At 30.9% G+C, this 19,337-nt stretch overlaps 1 protein-coding gene across 4 annotated transcripts; it reads left to right on the forward strand.

Moving 5' to 3' along the window:
• Positions 1–8,751: 8,751 nt before the first annotated feature.
• LOC100816263 (transcriptional corepressor LEUNIG) lies at positions 8,752–18,532 on the forward strand. Of its 4 annotated transcripts, none has more exons than XM_003522585.5 (18): positions 8,752–9,020; positions 9,393–9,490; positions 9,631–9,740; positions 10,534–10,950; positions 11,050–11,138; positions 11,465–11,543; positions 11,626–11,701; positions 11,913–11,962; positions 12,427–12,738; positions 12,862–13,062; positions 13,935–14,180; positions 14,267–14,411; positions 14,874–14,983; positions 15,172–15,321; positions 16,208–16,363; positions 16,587–16,703; positions 17,276–17,482; positions 18,174–18,532. In XM_003522585.5, the coding sequence occupies exons 1-18, from the start codon at positions 8,989–8,991 to the stop codon at positions 18,315–18,317; spliced, it is 2,739 nt and encodes a 912-aa protein (XP_003522633.1). In that variant the 5' UTR covers positions 8,752–8,988; the 3' UTR covers positions 18,318–18,532. The 4 variants fall into 4 exon arrangements, with proteins under 4 accessions (XP_003522633.1, XP_040870780.1, XP_006578171.1 ...); XM_041014846.1 differs by having other exon boundaries at positions 8,767–9,020; positions 13,950–14,180; positions 14,294–14,411; XM_006578108.3 differs by having other exon boundaries at positions 8,774–9,020; positions 13,950–14,180.
• Positions 18,533–19,337: the final 805 nt, after the last annotated feature.

The raw sequence follows: 19,337 nt of genomic DNA on the forward strand, positions 1-19,337 counted from the left end.
ATTTGTAAACTTGTCAAAAAACTAAAATGAATTAAAATAATTCGATGAACATATATGAAATTTATTTTTATATAGACTTAAAGAAACTTTATCCTAATTATTTTTAAAGATAATTTCTCATTCAAAATAAGAAATATATTAAATAAATAAGATATTTTTTATTGGTAGGAATAAAATAAACACTATTTGAAATTTACAAAACTCATCTATCAATTTATCTTGTTTAATTAACTTAACTAGATTAATAAGATAGTATTAAAAGTGAAATTAAAGAGTTAAAATACATACATTTAATAGCTAGACAAAACTAAAAGAAAACCAATAAGGTCAAATGGTGAGATATATATTTTGGGTTCAGAGATTAATGAAAGAAGAGCGATGAAAGACGTAACATGTTACATGTATACATTAATCATAGACACTAAAACACCAATTATATATGGTTTAAATAAATTTTTCATACCTAAAAAGTAAATCATTTTCATATTACTATCTAAAAATTCATTTTTTGTTAAATATATGCTTGAAAAAAATTTATGTTTCAAGTTACTACCTGCCGTTAGTTTCCTTATTCTACTGAGTGATAACGTGAAAGACAGAATGTCATGTCATTACACCCAATTACTAACATGTCATTGTCACGTCATTAAAAGTGATAACGTGATAATGAAGTGTTTGTGACAAGGCGTTATGATATATCATTTTATTTGTCACGTCATCACTTAACGGAAAATGACTAACGAGATATAGTAAAATAAAATATTTTTTTTAAGTACTTAATTAAAAAAATAAATATTAAATAATAATTTAAAAATAACCTATATTTTATATATGAAAAATGTAATTAAACTTTTTTATTTTTACATATTAATAGTAGTTTTGGTGAGTCAACCTCAAAGAATTATTAAGAATAGAATAGGGCTCGATCATAGTTTAGTATTCATTATCAATTAGACTAACTTTGATTGAGAGACATAGCCTATAGAGATATATACAAAGCTACACGAGCTACACAGTAATAATTTCCTCAACACCCACACAGTTTTCCAATTCATTACACGATTTTTTCTTTTTGTCTTGTAAATTTAATTATATCACTAATAATATTAATTATTTATCTTTTCTTCACTTCTTTTCTCTCTCTAATTATAAGTTTGGTTGAGTGGAAATAAAAATAACCATGAATAATAATGTTTTTACTTTTGTTTAGATTGAAAGAAAAAAAGCAAAACAAAAGAAAAATGAGTAAAAAGGAGAGTAAAAATAAAATATATTTTTAATTTTTTTGCAAGGGAGACGGGGAGACAATGAAAGAAAAAAAAAATATTTTCACTGCTTCAACATCAATTAATTTTGAGGGAGAGTTGGTTTTTTTTGCATATGAATTTTGAGGGAGAGTTGGTTTTTTTTGCATATGAATTTTGAGGGAGAGTTTTGTTGGCAATAATACTCTACCCACCTAAAGCAAAATTATCCCTCGTGGACATGATACTGTTTATGGTCTCTAAAAAAATGACTTCAAATTAGTCATCTGCTGCATTTTTATCTTTTTTTTTTTTTTTTTATTTTGAACGCTGACCACTGTTTTGGTTATTTTTCCGTACAAAGTACGGGGCCATTAATTACTCTAGTTATACTAATAAGTTTACTTAGTTATATTTTAATTTTATACTTTAATCTATGTGTAATTTTATTTATTATTTGTGGGTTAGTTTTCATAATTTTCAATTGTTAGAATTCGGTTTATATTCTATTTTTCATCCAATATTAATGAGAATTTAATGAAGGTTGAAACACCATTTAGTTACATATTTTTCATTTAAAAGTAAAAATAAATTTAATATATTTTTAGTTCTTATAAAAATTTTGTTTATGAAATTAGTTCTCAATTGATTTAGTTTTTTACCCTTGAAAGTTATGAAAGTTATATATTCTTACTCTCTTGGCGGGTGACGGCTAAGAAAATTATAACTTTAATTTTATTTAGCATGAGGATTAAAAGATAAAATTTATGCAAATGAAAATTATTTTAATCCAAAAAATAAATATGTAAAATTAAATGTTGATTAAGAACGTCTTTAATGGGGACAATTTAAACAATTTATTTGAGTTCTTTATATATTGTTAATTGATCCCATCAAATCATAATTAAACAATTTATGTATATATTTGTTTTAATGGTGTAATTTTAAATAATTTTTAAATAACTCACGTTTAAATGATGCTTAAATGACATAATAGTTAAACAATTTTATCATATTTTGTTTATAAAAGCAGTAAGTTAAGCAATCAGCCGTGAATATGCTCTTAACGGCCTTAAATAAAATATAAGTAGAATTGAGTATCAGATTGGTATTTTAATTTCTTTCATGTCTGTACTGAGCATAGTTCTTGCACCCTTTTTTCAGTGTATATCTTTAGGAAGTGGAGTTTAAAGAAGAAAGATACCAAGAGATAATTTTATTTTAATGTTTTATTCTTAATATAATAACTTTTAAAATAAATAAATACAAGAAAATGACATAAATTTAGTATTTTAATCTTTTATTTAATTTTATAAATATATACTACATAATTATATATTTTAAATTAAAAATAAAATTAAATTATAATTTTCACTCACAATTGTACAGATTTAGTCTACGCATATAACTAATACATTATCTTATACTCCACTTTTTTAATTGTCAATTTTTTGGAGAAAAAATATTTTTATTTATATGCATTTTTTAAGTTTAAGGGTACATTCATTATTTTTTATCAATTATACCCTTACCCACATTGATGATTTTTCACATTTTTAAATTGATAATTGAATCTTTTAAAGGTGAAATACTTATTTATTGGTCAATAATTTAGTGGATAAAAACATAAATAAAAGCTATTAGTGGAGAGGAAAATAATTGTATTGGAAAAGTGAATTCACAAAAGTTATAATAAAAAAGTCTAACAATTTCATCAAAATTAAAAAAAAAAGCTTTCTTAATTTGTACAAAGTACAAACAAACCTTAAACTATAATCATTCAGAAATAGAGGGAGTAGTAAATTGACTTTTGCTACAGTTCATAAAGGAAACACTGTTCTCCATGTGCAAATTTTATTGAATCATGATTTATTTTTTTGGATAAGCAAAGTCATTTTATTTAAATAGAAGAGTTGGGTTAAAAGCACAGAGTGTGCCCAGCCAAAGAACAACAAAATACAATAAATCCCTCATAAGAACAAGCCTCCCCTTAATATGCATTAAAGTAACAAGACAAAATACGTTGAGCCTCTAATAAGCAACAACAATACAATAAACGAACCCTCATAGACATGCTATATTTATATATATATATTTTTTTTCCGAATAAAAATGAAGGATATAATAAACCAGCCAATTGAACCTTTGATGAAGAAAGATAGGGAAAATATTGAATCATGATTTATATATACGTCAGGCACATTTTTATTCTTCTTTCCTCTGTATCTCTGTCTATCATAGCAGGGTTAACGTTTAGACACTTAAACAATTCATACACTCAATTGATATTCTTTATATATTTTTTTCATATCTCTCAACTTCATTTACATTACATAAACAATTATATCTATTACTCATCTTTCCTAGCTCTTTTCTTATCTCACGCTCTATCTTGATGAATAAATTATTAAGTAGTAGAGTATGTATACCGTGCATATATATATATATATATATATATATATATATATATATATATATATATATATATATATATATCCTCACTTCAGACTCATTTCTATATTATACATATTCAAATTTTGATTAATAAATTTTAATTGTGTCAAATAAAAATTATTGGATATCATACTAATCTCCAATCACTTAATAATTTATCTTCTAGCTAGGTTTCTATTCCAATATAGCTATTCACAGAAAGTATCCATCATCAATGATTTCCACCTCTAAAGTGTCTACACGTACATAAGGGGTATACATCCACGTACCTTTTTACAATTTTGTTAGGTTACTGTACTCTACTACTCTTTTTTAGAGATTGAAAGAGCTAGCTAGGTGACGCATGTATTTATAGAGGCGTATCTTAGCAAAGTATAGATTGGCATGACATGGCATGCACAGGTAAGGTACTGATAAAAATCAGGTCTGAATCGAGGGCATGACTGAAACGGGCATGCCAATATTCGTTGATCTATCCCCATGCAAAGATATTAACTATGCATGCAATGCAAGTAACGCACGGGGCCCACGTGTACACATACCTAACACACCCCCTTTCAATATTGTGTCAGTTTATACTGTTTTGTAATGTACATTTTTTTGTTTCTTTGTTTATTGTATTCCAAAGGCAGAACTGTTGCATTTTGTTTTGGGCAGGGATGAGGTGGTGATGATACATGCTATGAGGTCATAGTTAAGAGGGTCCCCTCCCTACCTGGCTATATATATATATATATATATATATATATATATATATATATATATATATATATAGAATTAATTATCGATGATTCAGGTTCTGTGGGGTCACTTGATCTCAGTGGCATGTTACTTTTCCATGCTAGCAGGTATAGCTTATCGACACAAACGACACAGTATGAAGGTAAGCATTTTGAAATTGCAGAGAGACCTCTCAATGTTCACCTTTGATGACCTCCCTTTTTATTTCATCATATCCATCTCTAGCTCACTCACACATCTCTGTCTCTGCCAAAGTACTTGCAGGATTTATTTGGAAGTGCCAAAGCAACACTTGATGATGCAAGTAAACAGTTATGGAATGAGTATTTTAGATGGTGTTAGGTTTAGTTAGTATAATAAATAATAAATAGACAAAAAAATATACTCTTTGAGAGAATTTTAACTAAAACATATACTCTTTGAGAGAATTTTAACTTTTTCTCCCTTACCACCACTGTTAAATTAGAAGTGTAATTATATCTCAATCATCTTAAACTATCATTTATCTTTATTTTAAAATTAAATTTTAATAGATTTTAAAATATACCAATTTAAATACAATCTTATATTATAATTTAAATTATTTACTGTAAATCTAAAATAATAGACTTATTTATGTCTTATAAAAGGATAGAATGGAGTTTTTTTTTCAAATATAAATTTGAATTATATAAAAAATATTTATCTTATGCAATGCATATGCTAAAATATTAATAGAAAAAATAATTTTTTGTAAAGATATTGAATATTTAATAAAACTTACAGTATTATTTACTTATTGTTTTCCTTACTTTTGTCCAAACATGTCCTGGACGAGCTCTGTAGTCTGTAGTACGTTCATTCACCCCGGCCTCCGATCGATCACCCTAACTAGTCCTTTTCTTTTGTCTTTCTATTCCTTACTCATTCATGAATAAATTAGCGAAGTTATTTAGATGATGATAATAATGTTAAGTACAACAATGTAAGAAAATAATTCATGTTAAAATGTCAAAAGTTTTATAAAAACTTCGGTGCTGATTTTATTGAAAAGAGTGGAGAATAGTAACATAGAAGGAGAAAAAATTATGATCAGGTATGCGTAGGTGGGTTGAATTTTTTTGCTATGAATTGAAAGGTTCTTTCCATTAAAAGTAAGAGTAAATCAACCTTTTTTTTTTCTTTTGAAGAGGTAAATAAATATATTTTTTGAGTGTAAAATTTTTTTATTGACATTTAATAAGAAATTATTATGTAGGATAAATTTATTAATTTTTATAATAAATATTATAAAAATTATATTATTGAAAGTGTAAATTTTATATTAATTAGCATTAATTGTGTGCTCTGCACAGGGATATGAGAGAGAAGAAGTGGGAGGATGAAATGGTAAAAAAAATACAATGAGTCTAAATTGTATGTGGAAGTGTCCGGATGGTTTTTATATAAGTATAGAATAGAATCTATAGATATAGATAATATATAAAAATTAAACTTAAGTAATTTATGATAAGGATTAAGTTAGATATTTAAACAATAATTAGTTTTACACACAAATAAAGAGAAGGACATCTCATTATCTTTAAAATAAATAGTTTAGAAGAAGAAAAGATTAAGAGGTTAATTGAAGATTGAAGTTTTGACATTGAAGTACTACTGTTGTTTGGGAAGAATCAAACAAAAACAAATTAGAGATCCAATCAAACCAGGGCTCAGGGGTCTGCAATCATTATGTGTGGATTCGAATTGGACTTTACTGAAGGCCCAGCCCAAAATTTAAGCAGCATTTTCCTTCAGACCACCCCCCCCCCCCTCCAAAAAAAAAAGTGAGGGGCTTCGTTTCGTTTCAGTTGAAAAAAAAGGGTCATCAGATATTGCAGATAATTAAAGAATTATAATTAGGCGATGTATTCAATTATCTTCTTCCAATGAATTGGTGTTTCTGTCAGTTTTTTGTTTTTTGTTTTTACATTTTTTTTACGTTAGAAGAATTCAGATTAAATATAGAAAGCTCTTAAAAAATTATCTTTTAATAAATAAAAGTCTCAATAGCTATCATAGCACTTTAAAAAGCCCATTCGGCCAATAATCTTGTGGGCGTTTCCTTGCTAATTCTAGTCTCCATGGAGCTTTTGGGCAGCAAAAGGATATTTATTTATGTGGTGGATATCATCATGGCTTTAATACCATGTTAAAAACGTGGCTTAGGATAGATGATAAAAAATTGTAAAATAAATAACTTTCTTATGGGTAAAATGAAAAAAAAAAATTGATCATACGAGTACTTTTACTTAACTTTTATAGTGGATAAGATTATAAAGAAGAAATCAACTAATAATTAATTAGTAACTAATTTATCTTTAATAAAATATTTAAGGCAAATTTCACATAAAAAACAAAAATGTAACGTTAATAATTTAATACAAGTTTTTTTCTTTTACATATTGTTAACCATTAGTTTAATCATATGTTTTTTAATTATTAAATATAGGGACACATAGTTGAATCATTGATGGACCAAAATTCTTTAAGACTGTTAGAGAAGATTCCGAAAATTTTGTGGATTTCTTCAGATTTGAGTGCATCAGTCTCCATATATTGTATGTGTTTTCATGCAATTGACAATGAAAGATTTGATTCATTTGATTTTCAAAACAATTGAAGGGCCCTATTTTATTTGTGAGAAAGCATCCAGGCCAAGTTGTCATAGATTCTGCTTCGTCGTTATTTAATTTTTAAGGTTTTATAATTGTGGATAAATATTATATTTTATAAACACCGTCACATTCTGATGATATATTTAACAACGATACAGTTGTCTCTCTTTTTCTTTATGCGTGGAAAACACATAAAAAAAAGCTAAACTAAAATAGTACATAATTATCTCCTTCCAAGAACAATGATTCAATATGGTCCTCGCTCTTTAAGCATGGAAATGTATGAGAAGTGAGAAAAAATAATTTAAATCTTTGTAAAAAATGAATTAATTTAAATCAAATAAAATAGATAAGCGATGAAAATTATTTTAGTTAAATTAATATTAATTTTTTTATTAGACAAAGCTATTTTTCATGTTTTTTTTTACTGTATTATAAGTATGAAATATTCATCGATTTTATTAATTATTAATTGCTATCAAGAAATCTAATTGAACTACTGTTTTTTACGAATCAAAATGAAAAAAAGGCTTGTTTGAGTGAGATGATATAATATTTAGTCTCATATCTGTATTTAATAAAAACAAATCTATTGCCAAATCTACATTATGTATATTTTATAATTTTAACATTCATTTTTTGTATTTTATGAGTGCATAGATATTCATTCTCAAACACTTCACTCATACCAATATATTCTGATTTAAGTGATATTAAATTTAATTTTCGAGCATTTTTTAACAAAAAATGGTCATCAATAAAGTTGATAGGTGGTATCAATAACATAATTAAATAAAAACCCACCTCACGCTTCAATTAAATAAAATATTATTTTTTATTAAGATCACACCTATTATCCGCATAGGTGGAGTTAATTATTATAGTAAGTTTTTTTTCTTTCAAAAATATGATTTGAGTATAAGCCTCTATTTTTTTTTAAAATTTTTTACCATATGAATGCTATTGCATATTTTTGTTTATTAAAAAAGCTATTTTATACCTTAATTATTGCAAAACACGACCGATTAAATATATAAACACATTTAAATTCAACACAATAAATTAATTACAAAACACAGTATATGTCCAACACTTGTAAGTTGTAACAAAGAAAAAACTACATAAATTTAACTTCTATATAATAGATTTATATAATAGTAAATTATTTAGAAATTTAAAAATTCAGTACTTACCTTTTCAAAGATATATTAAAACATAATTTATTAACACAGATTAATTATATTAAGTGATTTTTAGAGATGAAATGACTAAATAATTTTTAATATTTATTTACCCGACTAATATTATTATACATACTAATAGTTTGTCCAATGTATTTTTTTTTAGGTTTTGTGCAATGTTCTTATAATGTAACTTATTTGTATCACTCCAATTTTCATTCCATTATTAGTTAGTATAATGTAAAATAGTTTTAAATTATCAGAAGTTATCATTTATAATATGTTTATTAATTTTAAAAGTATTATTAATGATAATTTATAATTGAAAGAAAAATGAAACTATTTTACATAATTACATAACTGTTAAGGCCAAATACTATTACATAATTATCTTGGTCTAATTAAAAACTTAAATTTATTAAGTGTGTAATAAATAGTACATCTTAAAAAAAGTGTTTAAACAAATATAAAATTCCTAAAATCTAGAGGCGTTCTGTTCTTCTTTGGATTTTCTTCTTCTTCGCTACTCTTTTTATTTTGCCTCCTTCTCTTTCTTTCTCTACCTATCTATTTCTATTCTACTCTCTCTTTTCCATTCTTGTCCTATGCTTCTGACGCAGCTCTACCAACAAAACTCAACTCTTTCGCTACTTCCTTCTGCTCCCAACTCATTCTTCACGCGCCCCTCAACGTATTCCTCTCTCTACTCGCTCACCTTTCGCTTCCACAACCATGTCTCAGACCAACTGGGAAGCTGACAAGATGTAACCTTCGTTTTTTGCTTCTCTTCTTGCATCATTTTTGCGACATGGGCTTTGTGCTTCATGCTCAATTCTTTGATTTTGGCTTGTGGGTTTTTTTCTTCTTCTTATGAACCGAGTTTTTGTATTGTATTTAATGTCTTTTAAAGTTCCAATTTTAATTTCTGGGTATTTAGGGTTTGCGGTTTTCCGCTACTTTTCTGGGGTTATTGGAAGTTGCTGTTTTTGGCTGCTGAACTTGGATTTTTGTGTGGTGGGTCACAGGATTTTGTTGGGTGTTTTGTGACTGGTGAATGTGAAGTTGATATAGGGAAATCTTTCCCTCTCACTGTTCACTTGGCTGATGTAACGAGTTTTTGCACTTTGAGGTTTCAGGTTAGATGTTTACATCCATGATTATCTTGTTAAGAGGGACTTGAAGGCTTCTGCTCAGGCCTTTCAAGCTGAAGGAAAAGTATCCTCGGACCCTGTTGGTGAGATGTCTCAAAATTGTGCTCTTTTGTCAAGTTGGAGTTAACTGTGGCATTTTTCTTTTTACTACTTCCATTTTGGTTTTGTGTGTTTTGTTATTCATTTGGTTGCTTGTGTGTGGGATGGCGATGTGGGGTTGCAGCTATTGATGCCCCGGGAGGTTTTCTGTTCGAGTGGTGGTCGGTTTTCTGGGATATATTTATTGCAAGGACGAATGAGAAGCACTCAGAGGTTGCTGCTTCGTATATTGAGGTTCGTTGGGAACAAATTTTCACTGGTTTCTCATTATGCAACCTTCTACCTTGCTAAATTTAAGTAGGATGAGGAGGGTACTAGAAATTTGGTAAAGAAAAAGCATTAATGCGACATATTTGCATTTTCGGGTTGAATGTGACTCAGTTGAAAAAATGGCACTAGTATTCCATAAGGAAGTTTATGCTTTCCATTAGGTTCAACTTTTCAGTCTCTATAGCTAACACAATTACCCCTCTTAATGAAGGACTGATTTGTTTGCTGTTCCTTGCTTTCTGTATATAGTTTAAACTACAGTATATAAGGAAAGTTGTGAATCTTTCTTTAGAGTCAATTTTTGTTGAATAATATTGTTTAAAGATGGCTATTGTTTTGTTCCAGGTTGATATGTCTAGCAATATGATCTAATATTTCATTGTGTTGTTTAAGTCTGTGATTATTTGTGTACCTAATGAGCCTCTAGGTCTATGAGGTGTCTCAACCTGTGATAAATTCACTTGCTTGGCCTGATTAATTATATTTCTCTGATTTATGTTAAGAGCTACATTTTCTTTTCATCTCCAGACTCCTTCCAATATTTCATGAATTGGTCCAATTGACTACTTTGTTAAGCTGCAGAAATTATGGACTCCTGTTTTAGTGAGTGATAAGAACCCAAACATTTCAGTTTGGGCAACTACTTTAGGTTTCTATAGCTAATCATCTATTATCCACACTGCCCTTCTTGAAATGATGGTGTACTGGAATCTGCAATTCTACTTTACGTTTATGGTTTGTGAAACTCAATCTGCAGACACAATTAATAAAGGCAAGGGAGCAACAACAGCAGCAGAACCAGCAGCAGCCACAACCCCAGCAGTCACAGCATCAACAACAGCAGCAGCAACAACACATGCAGATGCAACAGCTCCTGTTGCAGAGAGCACAGCAACAGCAGCAGCAACAACAACAACAACAGCAGCAGCAGCAGCAGCAACAACAACAACAGCAGCAGCAGCAGCAACAACAACAACAACAACAGCCACAATCGCAGCAACAACAGTCACAACCGCAACAACAGCAAAGTAGGGATAGGGCTCATCTTTTAAATGGTAGTGCAAATGGGTTAGTCGGAAACCCTGGAACTGCAAATGCACTAGCAACAAAAATGTATGAGGAAAGATTAAAACTTCCCCTTCAAAGGGACCCTTTGGATGATGCAGCAATGAAGGTTGGGGGATGTTCTGGTTATCTAATAAACTAATTATAAGATAAAAAATCTGTTTCTATGATGCATATGTTCATTGCTTTCTTTTGGTATACTATACAGCAAAGATTTGGTGAAAACATGGGCCAACTCTTGGACCCAAATCATGCATCGATATTAAAGTCAGCTGCAGCTCCTGGCCAGCCTTCAGGGTATCATTTTTAAAATTTCACTTTTGTTGCTTATTGTTTCAAGTCTTTCTTGAGACAGAGGGTGGCTTGTACTTGATTAATCTGTAGCATAGATAATTTAAATTTGATCTGAAAGTCTGAGTTAAAGCTTACTTTTATTAATGCAAAACAAAAAAGATGATCTTTTTGTCTCTTAGTTTTTTTTGGACGGTATGCTCCTGCCTTTGAAGAATTAATAGTCATTTGTTTCCTATTAAAAAAAGTCATTTGATGTTTAATTCTTAGTGTCAAACATTCTCTATATTTATGGGTGTTGACCTTGCTTGCACCAAATTTCTTGACTTCAGGCAAGTTTTGCATGGTGCTGCTGGTGGGATGTCTCCACAAGTTCAAGCACGTACTCAACAATTACCAGGGTCTACTCTGGTATACCTTTGTTCTTTGAGGACCTCATTAATTCCTATTTTTCTTATCAGCTGTTTTTCCCTGACTTGCCACTTGAAATCAGGATATTAAGGGTGAGATTAGTCCTGTTTTAAATCCCAGAGCTGCTGGTCCTGAAGGATCATTGATGGGAATGCCTGGTATTTTTCCACGATTTTTTTTCCTGCTGTAACTGATTTGTATTATTTTGAAACTGTTTTGCTGCAAGTTGATTGAATTTGTTTTTTTATCCCCTTTGCAATTTATTCATGGCTGGTTGAGGATATTTTGGGATTTAGTGTTAATTTCTTTATGATGTTTATTACTATTCTTGCACATAAATGGAGTAAACAACATATTTTCTTGTGACAGGATCAAATCAAGGTAGCAATAATTTGACTTTGAAAGGGTGGCCTCTCACAGTGAGTAATCTTTTTATTTTATTGTTATTTTAATTAATGTTACTTCTCCTGGTGGATATATATTATGTCCTCTTAAATGTGACACCATATTCATAACATATATCCTTCAAAATTGTGGCGTGCTGTAGTCTCTGCAGAGAGTGAGATAAGGATGTAGCCCCCTCCCCTCTCGCTTGCTCATCTGCTCTCAGTGTACACATAGCTTATGAATCCGCGGTCTCTACCTTGATCTTATACCATCCTTACTACTTTAGCCATTCTCAAGTGGCAGAAGTAGCCCTCTTTTGCTTGAATGTGTTAACCCTACAAACCGTCCATCATCTGCTAGAAATGGCAGCCTCTATTATCTGAAGTCCCTAGCAATCTTTCTACTGAGTTATATGCCATCTAAACATCTTGAATTATTGAAACATAGCACTTTAGTGATAAGTTTTCGCTATTAAGCTTTTTCTATCCTTTATCAGGGTTTGGAGCAACTGCGCTCTGGTCTACTCCAGCAACAAAAACCTTTCATGCAGGCTCCTCAACCTTTTCATCAACTCCAAATGTTGACACCACAGCATCAGCAACAGCTTATGCTGGCGCAACAAAATCTGGCATCACCATCTGCCAGTGAAGAAAGTAGAAGATTGAGAATGCTATTGAATAATAGGAATATTGGTCTAAATAAGGACAGTCTTTCAAATCCTGTTGGTGACGTGGTATCAAATGTCGGATCCCCTCTTCAAGGTGGTGGCCCTCCTTTTCCTCGTGGAGATACAGATATGCTAATGAAGGTGTTAGTTATCTTTTAATTTGCTTTCCATTTTCACTATGGTTATTGAACTGTTTCATTTATAGTTTTTATTATATTTACCAAAAGTTTCATGATTTATCTTCTGAAGTTTTTGTATGTGTAGTTGAAGCTGGCTCAGTTACAGCAACAGCAACAACAGTCAAGTACTAATGCACAGCAGCAGCAGCTTCAACAACATGTCCTTTCAAACCAGCAATCTCAGACTTCTAATCATAGCATGCATCAGCAAGATAAAGTAGGGGGAGGTGGTGGCAGTGTCACTGTGGATGGTAGCATGTCAAACTCATTTAGAGGAAATGACCAGGTCAGTCCTTTTATAGTTGTTGGTACCACATACATGTTGAAGCAGTAGTTGTTTCTTGGGATCTTAATTCCTTATGGAATCATTGGGCAGTATATTTCTTCTGACTTGTAAAGGAATGAATGTATAATTATTGACCCATATAATGGCTAGCAAATTTCTGATGTACACAATTAGTTTATTTTGCTAAATATATTAAAATAGCCATTTAATTTATGCTTATTGTAATATCTTATATCCAATTGCACAATTAAAAATCTCATTCTCTTTTCCCTTTGCTATGTCTTCCTTTTTGTGGTTGGTGTTATAAATTTTGCTGTGATTATGTTTGTATACTTTGGAGATTGAAACATTTTTTTTAAGTTAATGATTATGAATTTGTGAAATTGAGAATTCATATGGTGGCAAGCAGTTTGGATTAAGGAAGGCATGGTGAGCTAATTTCCTTGTTCATTTGTTCACTGTTTTTGAATTCAAGTATTGCAAAATATGATCTCCATAATCTCAAGCCTTCCAGAACTGAGTAGTTGGAAAATAATTTTACTTATTTTGTTCTTTGAATTCTCCTGAACAGAGATATGAGGATCCATTTATATAAACTACAAGTATACAACAGAAGCGGTTATTTATTTATTTATTTTCTGCAGTAGCAATGTGGAAATCACAACTTCAACTACTAGTTTATTTCTTTGAAAGTGCTAATCATATATCATATATATACAACAGATGGTGATGTCTTTGCTACGAGATTTTGACAAGTATTTCTATTAAATAACATGATTGTAAATTTCTGTCCCTGATTATGGTGATTGTAAATTTATCCTACGAAGAGTAAGAAATAGGTTCCTAACATGGTTATCTGAATGCACTTTAAGGTTTCAAAAAACCAGATTGTGAGAAAGAGAAAGCAGCCTGGATCCTCATCAGGTCCTGCCAATAGTTCAGGAACGGCAAATACAACAGGTCCATCACCAAGTTCAGCACCCTCAACTCCGTCGACTCATACGCCTGGAGATGTGATATCAATGCCTGCCTTGCCGCATAGTGGTAGTTCTTCAAAGCCTCTAATGATGTTTAGCACAGATGGTACTGGAACCCTTACGTCACCTTCTAACCAGTTGGTGAGTGGTTTTTCTGTGTGTTTTAATTGATGGAAGGAATCATGAAGTTCCTTGCATGTAGACTCATTGCCATTCCATTTTGGCAGTGGGATGATAAGGATCTTGAATTGCAGGCTGATGTGGATCGCTTTGTGGAGGATGGATCTCTAGATGAAAATGTCGAGTCTTTTTTGTCCCATGATGACACAGACCCTAGAGATACTGTTGGCCGTTGTATGGATGTAAGCAAAGGTGCAGTAAACACCATTTTACATTGATCATAAAATATTCTGGCATCATCCTTGCAAAAGAGTTTCTCAAAGTGTATGTCTAAATTTCCCTCACTCCAATGTGAAAGTTTGCTATGTTTTCTTTGAATAGATTAATATATAATTTATTATGGTGAAATGCAATGAAGTACAAATTTTAAACAGCAAGCAATGATGATTTAATGACTTGTGCTGCCTCTTTCTTCGTGCATTGAATATTCTTTACATTATTTATGATGAACATGTGCAATTCCTTTTTTTTTTGTTTTTGTTTTGATAAATGAACATTGTTGGTTATAAAATTTAGAAGGTGCTTGCTTTGTTATCTTTTATATGTGCATCTGCATGGTTGCTACTTGCTCTTTAATTCCTTGACGTGCATAAGCATAAAGAGGCAATGACTTATAATTTAGACACTAAGGGCATGAATTTGTTTTATTTTCAGGCTTCACATTTTCTGATGTAAATTCTGTACGGGCAAGCACAAGCAAAGTTGCCTGTTGCCATTTCTCATCTGATGGGAAGTTACTAGCAAGTGGTGGCCATGACAAAAGGGTTAGTGATAGCATTAGTCTTGATAATTGATAGTAATATTTTATGATGTACTTTCTTTGTTCAACCAACTTCCTGAAATAAGCAGTGAACTTAAATTGAAAAACAAAATCAAGAACATTATGTTTCCTTTTATTCTGTTTAGATATGGAATAATATGGCTTTTTCCTCCTGATCGTTTTGTACGACAGGTTGTTTTATGGTACACAGATTCTCTAAAACAAAAGGCTACTCTTGAAGAGCATTCATCTTTGATTACTGATGTCCGTTTCAGTCCAAGCATGCCTCGTCTTGCAACATCTTCATTCGACAAAACTGTCAGGGTTTGGGATGTTGACAATGTAAGTTGATTTATTTACTGTTTTACTTTAATTGTATACAAATTTCAGGAAACTGTTTTGTATATTTTAACGGGTTTGATGTAACTTGACCATACACATCACAGTATTAATATTTTCCATGATTTGAAGCAGCACACTGCGAAATTGCAGATGTGTAGATGGCCATGTTTCACTGAGAATCTGTACATAGTGAGATAGATGATAAAACTTATTAATGGGCTTGTTTTGTATGAAATAATAAATTACAAACAGGAAGGCATGCACAACTCTTTCCTCACTGAGTTTTGAGTTTGACATGTATTGTTCTTCAAGATATAATTTTGTTTTGCAGTTGTGTTTCTGTTGTAGAAGTTCCTAGATGTGGTTTCACTGTTTTATATTACTATTGCTATGTGGCTCATATGGTGAGTAGCAATGAAAAAGTTAATTATTTACAGAAAGGTTATATTTATTTGTTTTTGGTAAAGATAATTAGGGGTGGTGCAAATTGCAATAGTGCTTAAGAAGCTTAAGGAATTCATATTACTGGTAATATTTAGTTTTTGTAGCAAATAGATGTTTATTGAGATTGTATTGTGTGTTCAATGTGGATGTTGAATGCCACCATGAATTCTGATCATCTAAGTCTTCTATTTTTAAAGATCATGTGATCTATGCTTAGTTTTTTGGCTCCTATATTAACATCTCTGCTATGGAGCTATATAGGGTTAGGAAAAAAAAAATCCTTTTTAATGTATTTTGACTTGAACATTGTGACTATTTATTTGCTTGGATGTTAATGATCGCTGTCTTGAATGGTTTGTTTGCCCTTGTCTAGAAGTTGATGAATTGTGTGCATTTCTGGTTTTAATATTCTGATTTAACTGAATATATAATTACTATGCAGCCTGGTTATTCACTTCGTACTTTCACGGGACATTCAACATCTGTTATGTCACTAGATTTTCATCCAAATAAAGATGACCTCATCTGCTCTTGTGATGGTGATGGTGAGATACGGTATTGGAGCATAAACAATGGCAGTTGTGCTAGAGTGTCCAAGGTAGAATGTTAATCATTATTAGCATATTTTAAATGCATTTCTCATATCAAGACCCACATAGCGGGTCCAACCCTTCACTGGGTCTTTCATAATAATTAATAAATGCTTTGTAGCACCAGGCTGCCCCATATTTGATAAAAAAAATCTCATTTTTGTAGCTTGTGCATTAAAGCAATGATGCATTCATTTTGGCCTTCTAACTTAACATTTTTTTGCTGATTAGGGTGGCACCACACAGATGAGATTTCAGCCTCGTCTCGGGAGGTACCTTGCTGCAGCGGCAGAGAATATTGTGTCTATATTTGATGTGGAGACACAAGCGTGTCGATATTCACTAAAGGTTGGTTTGCAAACCTTTTTTAAGTTTCTTCTTGGAGGTATAAAATAAATTCTTTCAATGAGGGGTTTGGAATTTTGCTCAAGTCAGAGTCAGTGTTATGCACTTCGTATCTTCTCTGTTTATCATCAGAAATTCAGAGGTGAACTTAAAGTATAAATTGAATGTTGTTTAGTCAGGAGAATAACTGGATCAATTCTTGGGTTCATGGTAGTCAAAATTGCGAGTCACCTGACCCGCACACAATTGCACGATTCTATTCTACACTTCTGCCATGCCTGCGAATTTGTGCAAGGAACATGCGATTTTTTTCTCCTGTCCCAAGAATATCAGTTATAATTGTCTTTGCTGGAAGGAAGTCAAAGAAGGAAACATCAGTTATAATTGCTATAAGAATCAAATCCCTCTGAGAGTCATGTATTGATATATCCTAACAAATAATAACTTTGGAGCTTGTAATTGTATACAACTTGTATTGGCCATTACAATTTACAGCAGCAACAATTTTATTTCCTACTGTCCCAAGAATATCACCAATTGAATTTCTTTATTGGAATGTTGTACTATGGTTGCAGGGACACACAAAACCAGTGGATTGTGTTTGTTGGGATCCTTCTGGGGAGTTGCTGGCATCTGTGAGTGAGGACTCTGTCAGGGTTTGGACTCTTGGATCAGGGAGTGAAGGGGAATGTGTTCATGAACTTAGCTGTAATGGCAATAAGTTTCATGCATCTGTTTTCCACCCAACGTACCCTTCATTGCTGGTCATTGGCTGTTACCAGGCAAGTCTGCATTCTTTTTTATTCAGTTTTTCATTTCTTTTCGTTTTTTTTTGGTGAATTTGGTTGTTTGTCCCCAAAATATGAAATTAATTGACAAAGAAGTTTTTATTTTGGAAGAAAGGGGTTTTAGTGAGCTTTATCAGAAAGTAGTTGTAGACTCCCCAACCGAGTAATGATGACAGATAGAGTCCGAGTTGCCGATAAAGGATATTTTATAGACAGAATACTAGTAATTTGTGCATTATATTAAGGCTTAAATATATTTTTAGTCTTTGCAATTCAGTGTTTTTTTTTGTTTTTCATCTTTAGCAAAATTATTTTTGTTTTTAGTTCTTGTAAATTATGTTTGTTTTGTTTTTTGTCCTTATAGCACTTTAGATAATGTTTTTTTCATTGTTCACAACACTGTCTAATGTGCTTTAAGGACTAAAACAAAACAAACATAATTTATAGGATTAAAAGCAAAAAAATAATTTTCCAAGGAAGCAAAAAAAAAAACCTTAAATTGCAGGTACTATAAAGATATTTAAATCTTATATTTAAAGAAAGTTGATCCTATTTGTTATGATTATATGGCTGCTTGTGGTTTGTATTTTGTCCTTGTTGAATGGTGAGTAATAAATGCAATCCATACACAATGTTGTAATTTTGACATCTTACGCTTGTTAAATTTAATGTTGTGTAACTGTAGTCATTGGAGCTGTGGAATATGAGCGAGAACAAGACAATGACTCTGTCTGCTCATGATGGTCTCATTACTTCCTTGGCGGTTTCAACTGTAAATGGTTTGGTTGCTTCAGCCAGTCATGACAAGTTCCTCAAGCTCTGGAAGTGAGTGTGGCTCTTCCAAGTTACCATAAATATAATGGCAATACATTAGGTCTTTTTGTCAATGTTGTTCACATGTTTGTAGTTTATTTCCCTTTTTTTTGCTTCTTGATCGAATTTGATTTTCTACGTATCTTTAGCTTACTAACCTATGTTATGTAATGTAACATTGCCTTCCTGCTGTCACATCTTCCATTTAAATATTTACTTGGATATTGTTTATGTTTTTGTATCGTGGCCTGGGCTGCTTTTTCATATTTTGTGCGTTTATTCCCTCATGGTTGGTGGTCAATTGGTGATCCATTTACTCAGCAAATCATGAATTTCCGAATGAAGCTTGATCTTATCCTTCTTTTTTTTTTTTGGGAAGCTTCATGAATTTCCCACGCAGTTGGATTTTGCTGTCATTGCTTTTTTGAGCTCGTGTTGACTATACAAGATCACATCGCAATGTTTCATGTTTAATATGGTTTTCTTCCACATGAAATGTGGCGCTGTATTATTTGTTTATTTTAAGGTGATTAGGATGATTTTTTTTGGCTTTATAATTTTTGTCCCTTTATTTTACTTATACCTCCATTTTAAAATCGAGACATTTAATCCTTTTATTTTACAAAATCTTTAATTTTAGTCTTATTTTAAAATATAAACATGGAATTTTAGAAAATTTATAATTTTGATTTAACCTTTAATTTTGCATGTTTTATTTCTTACTTTGTAATTAAATTATTTCTTGATGATATTTTAAATAAATATGTTAAGTTTAAAGTTTAATTGAGTCAAAAGAAAAAAAATGTTTACAATTGAAAATTTGACTAAAATTATAATTTTTTTAAAATAAAAGAACTAAATGTCTTTATTTTGAGATGCAAGATTAAAATCATGAATTTTTTGAGATAAGAGAATCAAATGTTTCATTTTTAAAATAGAAAGATCAAAATTTTGGAATGAACACAATACCAAAGCTGAAATTGCATTTAAGTTTTTTTTAAAATTAAAATTAAAAATTTCAGGAAGTGGAAGACAG

This window comes from Glycine max, chromosome 4, assembly GCF_000004515.6.
Source record: "Glycine max cultivar Williams 82 chromosome 4, Glycine_max_v4.0, whole genome shotgun sequence".
NCBI lineage: Eukaryota > Viridiplantae > Streptophyta > Magnoliopsida > Fabales > Fabaceae > Glycine > Glycine max.

Coding starts and splice junctions, on each gene's coding strand:
- LOC100816263 (XM_003522585.5), top strand. CDS start 8,989: ATGTCTCAGACCAACTGGGAAGCTGACAAGAT. Junction 10,951..11,049: donor TGGATGATGCAGCAATGAAG/GTTGGGGGATGT, acceptor TATACTATACAG/CAAAGATTTGGTGAAAACAT. Junction 16,364..16,586: donor GTTGTGCTAGAGTGTCCAAG/GTAGAATGTTAA, acceptor TTTGCTGATTAG/GGTGGCACCACACAGATGAG.